Genomic DNA, 20,556 nt, shown 5'->3' with positions numbered 1-20,556 from the left:
GAAGACAATCACCCATCACATACATAACGTTTTTCCAAGTTGACTCAAGTATTACTTCCCACCCTGAGGCCCAATCCACTAAAAAAGACCAAAAACCAAAAGAAATATGCCCTCAAAGGGAACAGCACAATCCAAACATAAGAGGACATTACAATACAAAATCCCTGGTATATAATGGGCTTCCATCACCCCCAGAGGACAGATCATCCTAAAAAGGCCTAATCTGCCAGGGGAGATGGAAGGGACAGTGAGAAAAATATGGTTCCCAAGGGTTACTCCCATTAAAACAACATCCTTTTTTCTAATATGATTCTGTACCCTCACAAAGGACATATAGGCCAGAAATGACTTATACACCCCAGGGGGGGAGAATATAAAAAGAAACAAAGGCCCCCAAGAGGGGTGACCCTTCTACACACTATCCCTAGTGGGCTTCTTACCAAAAGGGTTGATCACATTTTAAACAAAATTCTATGATGTATGCTGGGCTTCCGCCAACCGTGATTGAAGAACGGCCTAAAAATGATTGATTTGCCCTTACTGGGGGGAGGGACGGAATACAAACAAAGAGCCCCAAAGGAAAGCGACCCCATAGACAATTATTGCAAACATTACATCCCTGGTGTCAAGTCGGTTTTGATTCCCCTGGGGGGGGGGAATTAGCCAAAAAAGAAAGGCCTAACTAGCCTGTGGGGGAGCTGAAACATAGTCATATCATTAGACCATAAGGAGAGTGGCTCTTGCCCAAGGGACCACTACCACAACAAAAAATAAACCCTCATGGTCTGTTAGATTCAATTTCTTGCTCCACAATCGCAGCCCCACCCGCAACCATAGAGCTGAAATCCTCTACAGACAGACATGGCAGGAAAGGAAAAACTCTCTCCTTTCCCCCTATGTAGGGCTGCCTAGTAAACTCCTCTCTCACGAGAAGGGCTTACCTAAACGGAGACCTCTCTCTAAAATGCACTGAAAGAAAATCACTTCCAGCATGTTCCAGACACCATCTGATGATGTTGGTGCTCCATGCACGCACTGACATCATCAGAATGCTGAAGGGGGATTTGAGTGCCGCTGACACCCCCATTGGAGGCATGTCTTGGGGTGGCGTGGGGGAGCCCCCAGTGTTCTCCATATGGGTGGGTGCCAGGACAGCCTGGATTTCTCCTCAGCACACAAGCACTGTGGCTGAGGATGGCTCTAGACCTTTGGGGGATCCCTTTCATCTCTTCCTCATCCAAGGACTTATTAGGTGGATGTTACGAATTAAATTGTAAAACTACTTCTACAGGTTCCTCCAACTTTTGATTAAGATTTTAATTATTTTTGGAATTCAAAAATACGTTCACAGTAATCCAGAAAGTGATTGTCGCACTATTGCTAATATCAATGTAGAAATCCCATCTTTGAATGAGAAATTGTGACATACATTCATCAGAAAAATCCTGAGGAAGTGAAAGTGTACTTGCTCATTTTTTCATTTACTCTATGCAAAAATATTTTTCCCATTGCAAAAATGGATCAGGAAAATCTTGTCAACCCCTTCAAACAAGAATGTTCACTCTTAAGAAACTCTAATTTCCAAAGTATTTTTACACTTCATAAGGGTCTGTATATGTAAACTACACCTACACATTCAAAAAGGTCTGTATATTGACATCCCCGTTCCTCCTCCTTCGGATGCTAGGTATCTTAGTATTGTCTTTTAACCTGTTGTCCTCAGACCTCCTGGCTCTGTAATAATATGGCATGTACCCTGTGTTTGTTCCCCATGAAGACCCTGACTCTGTTATATCAAGTGCCCTTAACTATGTCCTCTCTGTTTCACTGTTGTTATCTCATCTGCCCCACACCTCTTCCTTTCTGGATCTCTCACACTAACATTATCACACCTCCCCTGGCTTTCTGGCCATTGGATACCTCACACTGAGTTATCACATCTTCCTCACATCTCTTTCTCTCTGGACACTCACACTGGTGGTATCGCATCTGCCCTGCATCCCTTCCTCCCGTAAACCCTTGCACTGATACCACCACAGATGCCATGCATCTCGTCTTCTCTGGAATCCACTCACTTAAATGATCACATCTGCCCTGCATCTTCTTCTCCCTGGATCTGTCACACTGATGCAACCACATGTGCCCCACATCTCTACCTCACTGGTTCCCTCACACTGATGTTATCACATGTGCCCTACATCTCTCACTCCCTAGATCCCTCACACTGATGCAAGTACATGCTCCCACCTCTTTCACTCCCTCAATCGCTCCCACTGAACCTATGACATCAGCCCCTTATTTCTTTCTACTCTGATCTCTCACATGACAAACTATACAAATTCTTTCTCAGTCCGCAGGATGTGTGATAATGTTGCATGTCCCCTTTGCTTCTTTCCCTGTTGATGTCTCACACATCTCCATCTCTTCCTCTCCAGATCCCAACCTCTCTGTGCAGTGAGAGTTGTCCTCCTGGATACAGGAAGGTCCCTATCAAGGAGAAACCTGTCTGTTGCTATGACTGCACCCTCTGCCCAGAAGGAGAGATTACCAACAAGAGCGGTAAGTGGTAAAGCGCTGCTTGACAACCAATGATTCTTTTCAAAGGCCCAAATGAGAAGATGTTCAATTTGCTCATGAGTGTGAGTTACCTTGGAAAATAACCCTCTTCATTTTAAATATTTACTTTACAAATGTTCACCATGTCAGTCACATGGGAAAAAAGTTATTTGGACAGAATGATCATATAATTTAAGGATCTGTCAAAGCTAGAATTAGTCCATGGTCATCAATTAAACCACACCTTTATTTTTTTATTCTCTCTCCTCTCCCTCTCCATTCTCCCAACCCAATGATGGCTTTGAGGTGCAGCCCCTGGTACAGTGGCACTAGGTGCCAATGTCAAGGACGTGCCCTCTGCATGGCAGACTGAACTGAGATAAGAGGATCCTGCAGAGAGATTTGTGTGGGCAGCATTTTCAGGGGTTATTACAAATAGAATGACAACTGTGGTGGTAAATGCAATTGAGGGAGGATCTTAGATTTGTCTATCACAGTTTTGACTCATGATATAGTAGCATAGAGGGTTAATGTTTCTGCTGCAATGCACAAAATGTGACATGCAGATCACAGATTAGCATTATCTGTAGATAGCTTACTGGGTTATCGCTTTTATCACATAGATCCTTCTGTACTTGGAGTTCAAAAGTGGCAATCCTTCAGATATAACCCATTGAGCTATGAACTGGCCTCAACATCTTGCATGCAAATTGAAAGGCAGAAGTTTAGAACATTATTGTTTTTCTTCCCAATCTTTTGTTATTCCAACATTCTAAAAAGGCATCCTTTGGGGTGCAATGCGATTTTATTAGCTTGAATCCTCAATCATGTATTACATTTATGGCCAGGTTTACAAAGACTCTGTGCATAGTTTGCTTCAGAAAAGTGATGCAAACCTGGTGCAAAGTATTTTTGGGGCACTTACCATGGGTGGCAGATTGACCTTCCCCTGCACTCACCCATAGATTTTGATTTCCATTTACTAACGTTGGTATGGAGGGATTGACATAAACAAATTATGCATCCATGAAACAGACATGAAGTTTAAAGAAGGATTTCTTTTCTCCAAACCTTTCAAACTTTACATACGTGCTGCACAGTACAACTCACATACAAAGTGGTAAAGGGTTGCACATACGTCAAATATATAATTTTATGCTGGAAGGGCACCCTTCCAGGATAAAACCTAAGTTTGAAATCACCTGAACTCCCTTGCACCATGGTCCAAGTGTGTGTGCATTAGTGCAAGGTTGCCTAAAGTATGCAAACACTGGAGGAGAGAGCAACAGCATCATATCTTAGTGCCCCTTCGTTTCTCCATGGCAAGCACTGTAAAATGTAATGCCTACCTGTGAGAAATTCATCCTTTTTACCCCGATCAGCCCCATTGTTTGATTGACACTGGTGGTAAGTCACTCTGATTACGCCCGGGGCCATGAGAACCAAACCCAGGGCCAGTAGTCTGTGTCACCCCTAGGTGCCCCAGGGATAGGGTGTCTTGCAAATATAAACATGAACATTATATAAGGGATGTTTTCTATGCCCAGGTGTAAGAGTAACTGCATAGTTTCCCATTGTAGCACATGGGCTCCAAAGGCTAACATAGGAATAATTTAATAAATTATAACTATTGATAGAAGTAGTGTGGCTCACTGGTTAGAGGCGGCAGACCCGAGAGCAGAGGACGGCCCGGGACCAGGGTTCGATTCACGGCGCGGCAGGTTTCTGGACCAGGGTCAGCGAACTTGATAATTCTCTCGCCTCGGTGCCCACTCTGATCAGCGATCACACTCGGCAACTCTGGGCATTAGCTTGCCTCATCTTCACTAACGGCCCCACCAGACCGCAGGGGATGCCTGGTCTCACCCTGGAGATACCCATTAAGGGACCATCTCTCAGGGAAGCCAGGAAGGGTTTCGCAGCGGTCGAAGCGCCTTGGGACCCTACGGGTAAGTAGTGCGCTATATAAATGCAAATACATTTACATTTACATAGAAGCCAGCTAATAATGTACTTCAAATATTAAAATGATCATTAGAATAAATCCAACAACTTGCCATGGTTAGATTCAATATAACTTTCACAGAACATTAAGTTATAGAACTATGTTTTATGATGTACTAACAAGTCAGCCTTCCAGCAGTCTCTCATGATTGGCCAGCCTTCCAGCAGTCTCTCCTGATTCGCCATCCTTCCAGCAGTCTCTCCTGATTGGCCAGCCTTTGACAGGCTGGTCCATATTGCTCTGATGAGGTGTGAAGTGGCCTGAGCTGGGACAAAGGGCATCGGGTCGTCGGAGATCTGCAAGTTGCCGAGCAAAAGGCAGGGTGGGCGTGGAGTAGCTAAATTGGTCTTTAAAGAGTGAATGACAGTTACGACAGGGCACAAGCTCACCCTCACTTTCTGCACCCCAAGCCAGACAGGAGCCCCAGTAATTGAATTAGCAGAGGGGCTTGAATGGAAGTGTTAAGGAACATAGCCGTATCAGTGGTTTGACTTAGTCTGATATTAACCTCCAGAGATACTTCTCCATTTTGGATTTTTATGAAATAGTGTTTCTGGATTAAGAATAACTCTCACATTGGAGGAAGTGATCATACCTGAGGGTGGCACCCTGCAAGGGTGCCCTGATGCTTATCACCCATGGACACTGGATACATATGGGAGAGCTGCCCAGCAACTTAGATCCCTGCTTAAAACTACAAGAAGAAGGACTGACCCGCTGGAAGTCTGGGGCGTCATTTATGAGGCTGTGCATCACTTTTACACCGCTGGTGCGTCACTTTTTGTGACGCACTAGTGGCGTAAAAAATGCACCTTGTTGCCCCATATTTACAAAGTGACGCATCTAATTAGATGCATCACTTTGTAAACCCCTTCGCCACATTATACCTGCACCAGGTAAAATGTATGCAGGGGGGCGTATTGATGCAAGAAAGGGTCATAGAAGTGACGCAGTGAAATCTATGAGATTTCACTGCGTCACTTCTAGGACGCCATTGCGTCAAAATCTTGCGCCTGTCTCACAGCAGGTGTAAGACTGATGCAGGCCCTTTCACATGGGATTTGCACCATGTGAAAGGACGCATTGCTGGAGTTGCCTCACTTTTGTGACACACTCCAGCAATGCGTCACTTTTGCGCTTACAGATACGTCAGAAATACTGACGTATCTGTAACTCCTTGCTACATGATGCGTCATACTGTAAATATGACGCATCATTAGTGTCGCAAGGAGGGCGCAATGAAAAGTGATGCATCGCTGTTTTCACGCAGCGATGCGTCACTTTTCATAAAAGAGGACCCTGGTCTGCCCCAAGAGGACTGCACTCTGAATGACTGCACCTGCTGCACACTTTTGGAACTATAGATTTAAGGTCTTTGCCTTGCCTTAAAAAGAGAAGGAGTGGACTCCCTGAAAGCAACATGTTAAAAGAGCTCCACGTGTATCATCTCGAGCAAGAAGAAACCAGCTGATAACCTTCAGCTGGACTTTAGAGGATTTGTCCAGGTTCATTGTGGGACACATAGTAACAACAACCCATGGAGCAACTCAGAGCTTCTGGAACCTTGGATTGGTGTTTCTACACTTCAGTAACCCAAAAGTTAATTCTGGAAAAATGTCCAGAAGTTTGGAGAAGGTTAGAGAATTTTTGGTAAAAATAACCATGATGGTGACCCACCCATCAACGGGAGTTAAGCCAGAGACGTTGAATTACAACCCAGCCTGATATTCACAATTGCCCTGCTGAATCTCTGGAGCTTTTTGTTGCTGGCAAGACTTCCAGGAGATGACTTAGGCATCGCAGTGAGCCAAACTTCTGTCATTAACTCAAAACCCTGCCTGACAAGGTTCCTTGCTTGACCTCAAGAGAGAAAGCTCAAAAAAAGTGGCGTAGTCAGAAGGTAAAAACTTGACATGGTCCTACTGCTAAGTGTCAGTCCAGAAACTTTGACTTTGCACCGGTTAATCACAACCAGAAGTCCCAAAGTGGTGCTTTTAGCGTTTAGGCATTAGAAATAGCTTATTCTTTAAAAATCAATGTCTCTGGTTCCCCACATTGGGTTTTTGTTGTCTTGGTGTCATTTTAATCATAACATAATTTCCCAATTTTTATAAATTGGTGTGGGTTTTTCTTGTGTGTTGTCTCTTACTTATTTAACATATTGGTGTTTTTAAATGCTTAACAAACCTATCGCCAACGTAAGGCCTGCATGCTCATAGCCAGCTTATGTAAATGTAAATGTATGTAAATGTACATGTATTTATATAGCGCAAATCACCAAGCGAGGTCGGTATCTAAGCACTTGCTTAGGGAACCCGTCCTGGTATTCCCCTGTGAGATTACCCCCGGCAGGGTATCCACAAGGTGAAAGCCAGGCATCCTGCCGCGAGGGGCCGTTGTGGAGATTAAGCAAGCTATTGCCCAGAGTCGCAGAGTGTGAACCCGTGAGTCGAGTAGGCACCGGAGCGAGTATTATCGAGTCCGTGGAATATTTTGAGCCCAAGACCCGCCGAGGCGGGGAATTGAACCCTGGTCCAGGACCGATCTCAGCTTCCAGGTCTGCCGCCTCTAACCACTGAGCCACACTTCTTCTTATAAGGGTTGAGCAAGGGGATTATTTCTCCAGACCTTGATTGAACCTTATATTGTTATTGTGGACTTATTACTAGTGGTAGGTACCTACCTTCACCTACTAATGAACTACATTCCAACCCTACCATGGTGGATGACGCGTGACTCCTAAATATTTTAGTCATTATCGTTTTAAGTGACATGTCCTATTCTTTGCTTTACACACTTTTTTTGTTCTCTGTATATGATGTAAAGCACTAGGATAGTCTACATTGGGATCATTAGAGCTATACAATAAATACATGGCACCTAGGGGCTAAGGAGGGATAGGAGCACCATTGGCAGGTGGCAGAGCGGGAATATATGAAGAATAAGGTTATGGCGGGGTCAAACAAAGATTGTTTTATATTTTTTGCATAACAAATTATTTTTTTCTTCATTTTCTAGTGATCATTTTATCAAAGTTACAAAAGAGTGACATGGTAACATATGTATATATATTAAAAAATGCATGGTTGGATCATGTCTAAACACAAACCCCTAAGCAATATATATAAAATAACTTTCACTCATACCTTCATTCATACAAATTCAGACTTTCATACCCATTATTCTAACATTACTGACAATAACACAAAACAGTGAAAAAAAGTGAACAACATGTATCGTGTCCTCCGGTAGACTCCTCAGAATATGGCTAGACCCCGTTATCTTATTTCTTGCCGTACGCATCAGACACCCTCAGTTTAAATCAGAAATCAAAATCTGGAGAAGGAAAGGAAATGAGCACTAAAAACTGCTATCCCTCAAAACAAAAAGGAAGAAATAAGAAAACGGGGTAAATCCATATTCTGAGGAGTCTATCGGAGGACACGATACATGTTGTTCACTTTTTTTCACTGTTTTGTGTTATTGTCAGTAATGTTAGAATAATGGGTATGAAAGTTTGAATTTGTATGAATGAAGGTATGAGTGAAAGTTATTTTATATGTATTGCTTAGGGGGTTGTGTTTGGACATGATCCAACCATGCATTTTTTAATTATATATACATATGTTACCATGTCACTCTTTTGTAACTTTGATAAAATGATCACTAGAAAATGAAGAAAAAAATAATTTGTTATGCAAAAGATATAAAATAAATGAAAGAAATCAAATATGCATTCCATGTCTTAATGAATTATCTCTTGTTCTTATGCAGCATCGTAATTGTAACCTTGTAGAGACTTTAATGCTCAGATGTAAAGAAATTTACGTCAGTATAGAGGTTCCCCTCATTGTTTGGTATAGACTGTCACTTCCTCCTCTAGACCTTAAAGTATCACAGGGAGTCCCCATTCACCTATGTCAAACAAAGATTGTTGCACTAGGCAACACTAATGATGATGCCGGCCCTATTTCAACCCCTCACGGAAAGACCTTCACTCCCCTTTCCTTCAGTTTTCAGGATAATGGATCTCTCACTAGACCCTCTTCTCCTGGCAGCACAGCGCACTGTCTTCCTTTCTGTTTTCTCTGTGCAGTGTGCTCTCTTTATTCCTTCTGTCCCCTCCTTGCAACACATTTTTCTTCGATGTCTGTCTTTGTCAGTCTGTCGGTCTTTCTCTCTCTCTCTGTCTCTCTACTCCATCAAACTCTGTCCCTCCTACCCTCTTTCTCTTGTCCCCAGTTGTCTCTGTCTATATCCATCTTAACCATGTTTTCACTTTCTCTCTTTTTCCTTCCTTGTACTCTCTCTCTTCCTACACTGCTTTGACTCCATTTGGGTCTTATGTTTGCTCTATCCACTGTTGTCTTCCCTTTCTTCTGTCAATTCTCCTAGGTTCCCTTGCATTCTGCTACTCTGTCTCTCTATTTTGTGCTCTCCTTCTCTTTCCATTGTCTGTCTTTCTCTTCATCTATGATTTATCTCTTCTGTATCTCATCTGAAGCTGCCTATGCCACAAAACTCCCCATTAGACTATCTATACACATGAGCAGGAGACAGAGGTGAAGTGTAAAGTCACAGATGTTTGAATAAGAGGGGGAGAAGAAAACGCCTACGGTATCAAGCAAAGAGGAGAGATGAACTAAGAGAGACAGAAGGGCCAAGGAAAAGATCAAAGATCAGACAAAGATGTTGATACTCAGGTCAATTCAGGCCAATTCACAAGCTGCATTTTGTAGCACAAACAATAGTACTACTCACATAATATAAAATACTATTCACCACCCTACATACAGAGACCTACGTCTCTGTCTCTCCTAATATTTAAATGCCGAGACCTCTCTCTCGTTGGAGGAGATCTCCATAAACATACATCTATGTTTTTGTTGTAAATGTGGATTAGGGGCAGGGAGCAATTACTAGAAAATGGGGAATACTTACTACAAAAAGAGAGGGGGCTAGAGAGGGTTAAGGAGGAGTTAAGGGAGGCTCAAGGATGGGTTTTGGGAGGGACAAAGATAAACCCATAAAAGAGTAAGGCCATTGCTATTCACCAACCTAGAGTATTCCCAGCACCAGGCACAGCCAACCACTGGCACTGCAACACTCCTAGAGAAGTAATAGAGGCAGGGCCTTATAATAACACTATACAGAAATGCTGGTAAAATAAATTAATGTACTTTTAATATTTATATATATATATATATATACATGTATATATATTACCTACTGGCGGTCGCCAGTAGGTAGTTATAGTTAGGATAATTTTCAATGTTAAATCTCAACATTCTATTTTGAATAACTTTGGCGCCGGTTGACGAATCTGCCTGAAATTTTCAGGAAAATGGTCTCATGGCGGTCCGGTCCTTCCCTGAAAGTTTGGGGGGGATTCGTCAAGCGGGGGCCGAGATAAAAGGGGGGTCCCAAAACACGTTTTCCCCATGTTAATTTCCATAGGGCGGTCGATTTCACTTTTAGCCCGAACGGCTGAATGGATTTCCACCAAACTTGGCAAAATTGTAGGGACTGGTAGCCCGATGTGCCTTTGCTATGTCTCAAGATATGTGTTCCAGTGGATTTTGAGTAATTTAGGTTCAAAAAAATATATATATCTATAGGCGCTCTCCCGTGCGCGCACGGGAGTGCGCTCCAGGCGCGACACGCGACTTGCGCGCAGGAAGCTGATTGGATCTCAGTTGTCTGTAAACATTCTAAACAGTGCGGAGCGGCCGCCATCTTGTGTCTCGGTAAAATCGAGACACAAGGGGTTTGAAAAAAAAAGGGGCAAATGACCATAAGGGGGAAGAGTAGACCCCCTCTGACCCCCTAGGTTTGATGTAGGGACTAAAATAGGGTCCTGCAGGGCATTAAAAAATTTTTTTCGTTTTGCGCGGGGGAAGCGCATGGTACGCGCACCGGAAGCACGGGGAAAATCCAGGACCATATTTATGAAGGCCTTGCGCTGTTAGTTTTGCGCTTCCTGTGCGTCAATTTTTGTGACGCACCAGCGGTGTAAAAAAATGCGCATTGTTATGCAATATTTAAAAAGTGACGCATCTATCTAGATGCGTCACTTTTTAAATATAGTGCAACGAGGTACATTTTATTACACTGCTGGTGTTATGCGTCACTTTTCTGTGCGCACTCCTTATGACATTCCAGATGTGTCATATTTAATGTATGACGAATCATGTTGCAGATACAATATGGCGCAGAGTTTTAAAAAGTGACCCATGTACCTAGATGCGTCACTTTTTAAAAATAGCGTCAGGTATAATGTATGCAGAGGGGGTGTTCTCCCGCAAAAAGCTTTGTAATAGCGACGCAGTGAAATCTTTGAGATTTCACTGCGTCAGTTTTAGGATGCTGTTGCGTCAAAATCTTGTGCCTGCTTTACAGCAGGTGTTAGACTGAGGCAAGACCTTTCATATGCTGCTTTCCCCATTTGAAAGGACACATTACTGGAGTTGCGTCACTTTTGTGACGCACTCCAGCAATGCGTTACTTGGAATGTCATAAGGAGTGCGCACAGAAAAGTGACGCATTGCACCAGTAGTGTAAAAAAATGTGTTGCGTTGCGTTATATTTAAAAAGTGAGGTATCTAGGTAGATGGGTCACTTTTTAAAATCAAGCGCCACATTATATCTGCGTGAGGTATAATGCATGCAGAGGGGGTGTTCCCCCACAAAAAGCTTTGTAATAGCGACGCAGTGAAATGTTTGAGATTTCACTGCGTCACTTTTAGGATGCTGTTGCATCCTTTAAATATAGTGCAACGAGGCACATTTTATTACACTGCTGGTGTGATGCGTCACTTTTCTGTACACAGTCCTTATGACATTCCAGATGTGTCATATTTAATGTATGACGAATCATGTTGCAAGGAGTTACAGATACGTCAGTATTTCTGACATATGTGTAAACATAAAAGTGATGCGAGGCCGGCGCAAAATTTTGACGCAATAGCATCCTAAAAGTGACGCAGGGAAATCTCATAGATTTCAGTACGTTGTTATTACCAAGCTTTTTGCGAGGGATTGCCCCCTCTGCATACATTATACCTGATGCAGATACAATATGGCGCAGAGTTTTAAAAAGTGACCCATGTACCTAGATGCGTCACTTTTTAAAAAATAGTGTCAGGTATAATGCATGCAGAGGGGGTGTTCCTTGCAAAAAGCTTGGTAATAATGACGCAGTGCGTCACTTTTAGGATGCAGTTGCGCCAAAATCTTGCGCCTGCTTCACAGCAAACCTTTCACATGGTGCTTTTTCCATGTGAAAGGACACATTACTGGAGTTGCGTCACTTTTGTGACGCACTCCTGCAATGCGTTACTTTTGTGTTTACAGATATGTCAGAAATACTGACATATCTGTAACTCCTTGCGAATTGATTAGTCATATATTAAATATGACATATGTGGAATGTCATAAGGAGTGCGTCCAGATAAGTGACGCATCGCTATTTTCACGTAGCGATGCGTCACTTTTCAGAAATGAGGCCTCCAGTTTATTCACTGTGTCATAACTTTCTTTTCTAACACTCACCTTCTTTCAGTCCTCCTACTTCACTTCCTTTCACCTCTCATACCTTTCTGTTCTTTCTTACTCATTCTCCTTTCAATTATCAATGCACTATATTTCACTTACTCTTCATTTTTTAAGATTATAGCTCTTTGATGAGAATTGGAGGTAGTTCTGAAAAGAACTTTTGGTTTTCTTCTTTTAACTGAAGAGGAACAAAAACAGGGAATAGAAACTGCTCAACAGGAGCAAAAAGAAAAGAAAAAAATTAGGGGTGGGAAGGGCAGTGATGGTTCTCTAATGCCCGAACCATGAGCAGGACACTTTGCTCCCCATAGGTGAGGAGTTGATTGCAGTATCTGCATCTGACGACCCCATGGTTGAATGCAGGTTGAATGTTTGCTACCTGCCCCTGAGATTGTTCTCTTCTGGAAGAAGTTGCTCCTCCTGTTGATGTAGAGGCCCCATCTCTAGGAACCTCCTGTGCCAGAGCCCTGACACTTTCCCGGGCAAAATTCTGGGGGTGCCTGGTCTCCACATGGCGAATCATGGTGAAGTTGCCAAAAGAGTATTTTTTTAGGGGGTTACCCCGTGACAGGACCTTTTTGCAGATCCTGCACTCTACTTTTGGTGCATTCACCTTTTTCTGGTCTGCTGGAAACTTAAAAAATTTCCAGATGAAATGTCCCTTCACCTTTGGGGTAGGAGGCTCTTCATCAATGAAATCATTGGAGTCATCTTCACTGCTGGATGGTCTGGCAGCCATGATGAATCCAGGAATATGGAGCAGCAAAAAAGGCAGGTCTTTCAGTCACAAAAGTGAAAGAAGAAGTGAAGGAAATGGGTGGGGATTTCATTCATTGTAAAAAAAAACTGTTAGCAACCAATGAAAAGTGTTATTTTAGGGTCACATGACCCGACGCGTTTACGCTGCGCGCTCAGGTGCACTTCCGGGTGCGTTTACGCAGCGCGATCGTAGGCGCTTCCGGGGCGCAAACGTGGCGCGATCGTAGGCGCTTTTGCGTGCGTTTAGGCGCCGCGCACGTAGGCGCTTCCGAGGGCACGTACGTTGCGCGCAGAAGTGACGTCATCAATCTTTAATAGAAATGCATAATCATTTTCCATATTAAAAAAAACAAATTTTATTTGTATGGTACGAAATGTTTTGCATTATTATTAACTTTTCATTCATATTTTTTTTTCACGAACGACAGTTGCGCTCTGGGTGCGCTTTCAGATGAGCTCTCGGAGAAGCTTACAGGAGAGCTTAGCTGAAAGCTTCCCGGAGCGCGCACCCAGAGCGCAAAAGAAAAAAATTATAAAAAAAATGAATACTTAAAAAAAAACAGCAAATTGTAAAAAAAAAAAAGGTTAGAAACTCGATATACAAAGGAATTAGCATTTAAATAACTATGAAATTCACTGAAAAAACCATAGGTTTCACACCAGTTATAGTTAGGAATTAGCATTTAAAAAACCTATGAAATTCACTGAAAAAACCATAGGTTTCACACCAGTTATAGTTAGGAATTAGCATTTAAAAAACCTATTAAATTCACTGAAAAAACCATAGGTTTCACACCAGTTATAGTTAGCTGGAAATTTTACTGATATAAAACCATTGAAATTCCCACGTTATAGTTAGATGGACTCACTATAACTTGCGCGTGCAATGCACTGCTGATGATGTCTTATTAAGCCAGTTAACCAATCAATTTTTAAAAACCATCCATTTAGACACTTATTTAAACATTTATTCTTCCATCAACTTTTACATATACATATATAAAATATATTTATTTTTCAGAAAGACACACATTCACTGGATGGTGTCATCAGTGATGTCATGAGTGATGTCACTGACCATGTCATGAGTGATGTAATATGTGATGTCATCAGCAGTGCATTGCACGCGCAAGTTATAGTGAGTCCATCTAACTATAACGTGGGAATTTCAATGGTTTTATATCAGTAAAATTTCCAGCTAACTATAACTGGTGTGAAACCTATGGTTTTTTCAGTGAATTTAATAGGTTTTTTAAATGCTAATTCCTAACTATAACTGGTGTGAAACCTATGGTTTTTTCAGTGAATATATATATATATATATATATATATATATATATATATATATATATATATATATATATATATATATATATATTACCTACTGGCGGTCGCCAGTAGGTATATATAGTTAGGATTTTTTCCCTATGGGATTTCTGAAAATGCTATGTCTAATAACTTTGGCGTTTGTGGACGGACCGGCTGACATTTTCAGGAAAATGGCACATTTTGTTTCTGAGCAGCTCCTGGAAATTTGGGGGGGTTTTGTCAAGGGGGGGCTGAGAAAAAAGGGGGGTCCCAAAACGCGTTTTTAACATTGAGTTTTCCATAGGGCGGTTGGACTCACTTTTAGCTCGAACGGCTGAATGGATTTGCACGAAACTTGGCAAAATTGTAGAGACTGTTAGCCCGATGTGCCTTTGCTAGGTCTCAATATATGTGCTTCAGTGGATTTTGAGAAATTAACGTTTAAATCAAGATATATATCTGTAACAGCGCTCCGGGCAGCGCTCCGGTTCGCGAACTTTTCGCGTATCGGAACTTTGCGAAGCGAAGCTGATTGGCTCTCCGGTGTCTGTCAACATTCTAAACAGTCCGGTGCGGCCGCCATCTTGTCTCTCGGTAGGATCGAGAGACAAGAGGAGGCCAAAACAAAGGGGGAAATGAAGGAAAGGGGGCAAGGTAGACCCCTTCTGACCCCCTAGGATTGATGAGGGGGATATTATAGAGCCACGCCGGGCCCAAAAAAAAAAAATCCGATTTTTTCGCCGTAGAGACGCGTCTTGGTTCGCGAACCGGGCAGCTAACCGGGCAGCTAACCGGGAAGCTAACCGTCAGTGTAACCCAAAAAAAAAAAAAAAAAAATTCTGATTTTTTCGCCGTAGAGACGCGTCTTGGTTCGCGAACCAGGCAGCTAACCGGGCAGCTAACCGGGAAGCTAACCGGCAGTGTAACCCAAAAAAAAAAAAAAAAAAAAAACGATTTTTTCGCCGTAGAGACGCGTCTTGGTACGCGAACCGGGCAGCTAACCGGGCAGCTAACCGGGAAGCTAACCGGCAGTGTAACCCAAAAAAAAAAAAAAATCCGATTTTTTCGCCGTAAAGACGCGTCTTGGTACGCGAACCGGGCAGCTAACCGGGCAGCTAACCGGGAAGCTAACCGGCAGTGTAACGGGAGTCTGAGGAGTAGCTGATTGGCTGTCAATATTGTAAACAGTCCGGAGCGGCCGCCATCTTGTCTCTCGGTAGGATCGAGAGACAAGAGGAGGCCAAAACAAAGGGGGAAATGAAGGAAAGAGGGCAAGGTAGACCCCTTCTGACCCCCTAGGATTGATGAGGGGGATATTATAAAGCCACGTGGGGCCAAAAAAAAACAAACAAAAAAATCTGATTTTTTCGCCGTAGAGACGCGTCTTGGTACGCGAACTGGGCAGCTAACCGGGCAGCTACCGGGAAGCTAATCGGCAGTGTAACGGGAGTCTGAGGAGAAGCTGATTGGCTGTTATCATTGTAAACAGTCTGGAGCGGCCGCCATCTTGTCTCTCTGTGGGATCGAGAGACAAGAGGTGGAAAAAAAAAAGGTGTAAATGAATGAAAGGGGTAAGGCAGACCCCTCCTGAACCCCTAGGATTGATGAGGGGGCTATTAAAGTTCCCTGGGGGGTGAAAAAAAAAATTTGCGATTTTTCGCGGTAAAGGTGCTTCCTGGTACGTTAACCGGGCAGCTAACCGGCAGCGGAACGGGAGTCCGACATATTGTGTTTTTTGAACGTTTGTGATATGTGCACGTGTGGATTTTGTCTAATTAAGGTTAAAAAAATATATATATATCTTTAAGCGTGTTCTGGCGCGCTTACGTTTTGGGTTTGGTTTGCGCTGCAGAGACGATACGTCACGGTTATGCGATGCATCATGAGGCATCTCACGGGCTACGTGATACGTCACTTAATAAAGAATATATTTTACAGCTATAGATATTAGCTTTTAAAAAACCAATGAAATTCACAGAAAAAACCATAGGTTATAGACCATATATAGTTAGGAATTTGCATTTACAAAACCTTGAAAATTCACTGAAAAAACCATAGGTTATAGACCATATATAGTTAGGGATTAGCATTTAAAAAACCTTATTTTATTTGCACAAAACCATTGAAATTCCATATATAGTTAGTTGCACTAACTATATATCGCGGACCCGCAATCCACTGCTAATGATGTCACATATTACATCATTCATGACATGGTCAGTGACATCACTGATGACATCACTGATGACATCTCAAATGACATCACTGATGACATCACTGATGACAACACCCAGTGACTGTATGTTTCTGTAAAGTTAAAATATGTCTTACATATTGAAGAATGAGTGGATGTATAAGTGTCTGGATGAAGGATTTAGTAGGTGCATGACTGACTGTATGAGAGAATGATTAAATGTGTCTCACTGAGTGCATGGGTTAGTGATTAAAGTGTCTTAATTTGGCAATCAATATTTATGTTCTTCTGTAAACTGCTGCATGTTTAAATCAGTAGCTATATCAGTAACTATATGGTTTATTGAATGGTTGCCCAAGTATTTGTATGGGAGACTGAGTGTGTGTGTGGGTGGCTGGGAGGTGTATAACTCTGTGCATAGATGTGTGAGCGGTTGATTCCCTAGGTGTATGGGTTCAAAAGTGCATGTAGAAACAGCTGTATGGACAGTTGACTGTGTGCATGAGTATATTGGTGAGTGAATGGATATCTCAGTTCTACATGTCAAAGTAAGTACATATGTAAAACACACTCCATGTGAGAGTTGACATATATAAATAACTGAACATAAGAGTCAGTGAATGTGAGAGTGGCTGTATGAATCATTGTGAACTTGTATCAAGGATTGTATAAGAGAGTAAATATGTGTTAGTATATGTTTGAATAAGTAAGGTGTGTATAACTGTATAGTTAAGGAAATGGAGATGTGATTGATTCTTTGCATGACTGAATAGGTGTGTGAGTAACTCCATGGATGTGTGACAGTCTGTGAGTGCCTGTTTACACTGAGTGTATCAAAGGTTATATTAGAGTCTGAAGATGTATTATCACATAAATGATATCATCAGTGATGTAATCAGTAATGTCATATGAGATGTCAGTGATGTCATCAGTGATGTCATTTGAGATGTCATCAGTGATGTCATCAGTGATGTCATTTGAGATGTCATCAGTGATGTCATCAGTGATGTCACTGACCATGTCATGAATGATGTAATATGTGACATCATTAGCAGTGGATTGCGGGTCCGCGATATATAGTTAGTGCAACTAACTATATATGGAATTTCAATGGTTTTGTGCAAATAAAATAAGGTTTTTTAAATGCTAATCCCTAACTATATATGGTCTATAACCTATGGTTTTTTCAGTGAATTTTCAAGGTTTTGTAAATGCAAATTCCTAACTATATATGGTCTATAACCTATGGTTTTTTCTGTGAATATATATATATATATATATATATATTCACTGAAAAAACCATAGGTTTGACACATGTTATAGTTAGCTGGACATTTCACTCATATAAAACCAATGAAATTCCCCGTTATAGTTACTTCAGCTAACTATAGCTCGCGCGCCCGCAATCCACTGCTGATGATGTTACACATCACATCACTCATGACATCATCTATTAAATGAGTTTGTTTTAAAATTACATATATTTTTATATATGTAGATCTGAAAGTTGCTTGAACAAAAATGTAGTATATAAGTGTATAAACGGTTAGTTTTTTGGTGAAAAATAGATTCTATAACTGAGTGATTAAATATATCTTAATGAGTACATGGGTTACTGAGTAATATTTAAATATATACATATCTGTGTCAGTCTATCAGTTTCTATTTTAGTGGCTGAATGTATTGATGAGTAGCTATATCACTGATACATTATATCTATATAGTTTATTGTTTCTTTATTATTACCAAGAGTGTCTCAGTATCTAAGTGTTAATATGCTACATTAGGAGATTTTACATATTGCATACATGCACGAATCAGTGACATACTATTCCTATATGTTGTATGCAGCATATGTGAGATGTTAGATATTATCAGTGATGTCAAGAGTGATGTCACTAACCATGTGATGAGTGATGTAATATGTAACATCATGAGCAGTGCATTGCGAGCGCGCGAGTTATAGTTAGCTGAAGTAACTATAACGGGGAATTTCATTGGTTTTATATGAGTGAAATGTCCAGCTAACTATAACATGTGTCAAACCTATGGTTTTTTCAGTGAATTTCATAGGTTTTTTAAATGCTACTTCCTAACTATAACGTGTGTAAAACCTATGGTTTTTTCAGTGAATTTCATAGGTTTTTTAAATGCTAATTCAGAACTATATCGTGAATGCAACCTATACTTTTGTCAATAAAGTTCTGGCAATATTTGTTTCGGAAACAAAACCGTTTTCTTGACTGTTCAGGTTCTATAGAGACTCCTTGTAAAGCGGTACTGAATTTGAAAGTCTCTACCTTGCCTTATTTTCAACGTATTGAAATTTGTCTGTAAATAGAAATAGCCTTTTTAACTTTTGTGCGCGACCCGGTGCGCGCACTCTCGGCACCAGTTGTGAACAAATGGACATCGCCTATAGGGCGCGACCTACTGAAGAGAAAAGAAGGGGGGGGGCGCAGCATTCAAAGCATATCAGTGCACATAAACACGAAAAAGTTCTACTTACCACGTACCAGACTAGCTGCAGGAACGTATGACACGACAGATCTCGACTATCCCTTTCGCATCATTTTCTGTGTACCATATCCTCCCCCCTTTGTGTATTTGTTTCTCAGTTAGTCGTAAATTATTGGACAAAATACCATACCTTATATTCGGCAGATACCTTAAGCTACAGTCAACCATTTTCTAACACCTCTGGAAAAACACAGGCGTGACGGATACAAATTTCAATCAATCCAAAATTCAAGCAAAGGGTCTGCATTATCTGTCTTCTATTGTTTGGGAATAACAGCCATTATTCAAAACCTTACCAACCCAGACGATTGTTATGACGCTGATTCCATAATTCCTTCGAAAACCCTTTATTGTGAAAATGTCAGTATACAAATACGGGCCTACAACCGTATAGGCCGGCCACGGTGCAGACTGGAAGCGCACAAGGTAAGGAGAGATTACACTGTGGTATAAGAATATGATGCAATAGAGGCGTCGAGTATCATGAGCAACACTACTTTAACGCAACAATAAAAATGATCAATAATAAAAAGACCAGCATCAATATGGTTGTTCGCATGCCCAGTCAGTACCCTCCCCTCCCCCACCGCCCGCCATGTGCAATAAGACCACATACATCTCTCTTAACATCAGTGCCAAGTAACCGGAACATCATAGGGAGTTGTGAGTCCCGCCTACATCGGCGCCATTTTGGGGCAAGGTCGGGCGGGTCCAGGGTATAGTCCGAATGTCTCCAATGACTAGCGGTCGGACCAGAACCCTTTTTGGCAGTTCAAAAATTTCATTAACGCCAATAGTAAGAACAGGCAGCATGAACCGTGATTCAAAGGTGGGGAAAGCAAAGTCTTCCCTACCGGGTCACGCTGAGGTTCCACCGGAACTGATTCGAGTTGGTAGTCTGCAGTGTCTCCTGGTAATTCAGACAGAAGCTGGCGTCAGCATGAGGGCACCACCACCTCGCAGCGATGCCGTGGTCCTTTTGGAGAGCGGGGCAGCAGGCGTGCTCCTCTGCCGATGCTCTGAATCAGCCTCTCTCACGGCACCAAATGGGGGCAAGGCGGCTGCCGCCCGGGGAAAAGACAAGTCAATGTGCAATGATCGAGCAATAGTGGCGGTTGCCCCCACCGGAAGTCCGCGGGAGTCGAGGGCCAACGACTCCTGTAGAATCTGCAAAGCTGAGAGGACGTCTTCAAGGGTGGGGCCCATGCCCGAGCAGGCAAGCTTCCGAGTTCCAAGGTAGCCCAGAGCCAACTTAGTGGACCAGGCCCGAATCCGAAGAGCCGGCCGCAATTTTGAGAGTCCTGTAGCAGCAGCAGTTCTCCACCACAGCCACCGGAGTGGGTCCCCCGACCAACCAACTGCGGGGGCCCACTCGAGTGGGACGTAAACGGCAATCTTGGTGCAGCCGTCCGGCAGGTGAGACGCTAATGGCTGTCCTGCTACAGCTGGTCGGCGAGTGAAATGCTAAGGGTCGCCCCACTGCAGCTGGTCGGAGAGTGAAACGCTAAGGGTCGCCCCACTGCAGCTGGTCGTAGAGTGAAACGCTAAGGGGCGCCCTCTCAGCTGGTCGACGAGTGAAACGATAAGGGGCGCCCTCTCAGCTGGTCGGCGAGTAAACCACTAAGGGGTGCCCTACTGCAATTGAGGAGCCTCCACCTGG

The 20,556-nt window shown here is 42.5% G+C and overlaps 1 protein-coding gene across 1 annotated transcript in view; it reads left to right on the top strand.

Annotated features, from left to right (window-relative positions):
- The window catches only part of LOC147689490 (vomeronasal type-2 receptor 26-like), a 193,433-nt gene that overhangs the window by 116,108 nt on the left and 56,769 nt on the right, over positions 1–20,556 (top strand). Inside the window, exon 2 of the mRNA XM_086942253.1 lies at positions 2,436–2,559. Within this exon, the coding sequence (XP_086798379.1) occupies positions 2,436–2,559 (124 nt within the window). The remainder of the gene's footprint in view (positions 1–2,435; positions 2,560–20,556) is intronic.

Source organism: Lissotriton vulgaris, chromosome 10, assembly GCF_964263255.1.
Source record: "Lissotriton vulgaris chromosome 10, aLisVul1.2, whole genome shotgun sequence".
Classification (NCBI taxonomy): domain Eukaryota; kingdom Metazoa; phylum Chordata; class Amphibia; order Caudata; family Salamandridae; genus Lissotriton; species Lissotriton vulgaris.
This window is presented reverse-complemented; position numbering and strand designations above follow the sequence as displayed.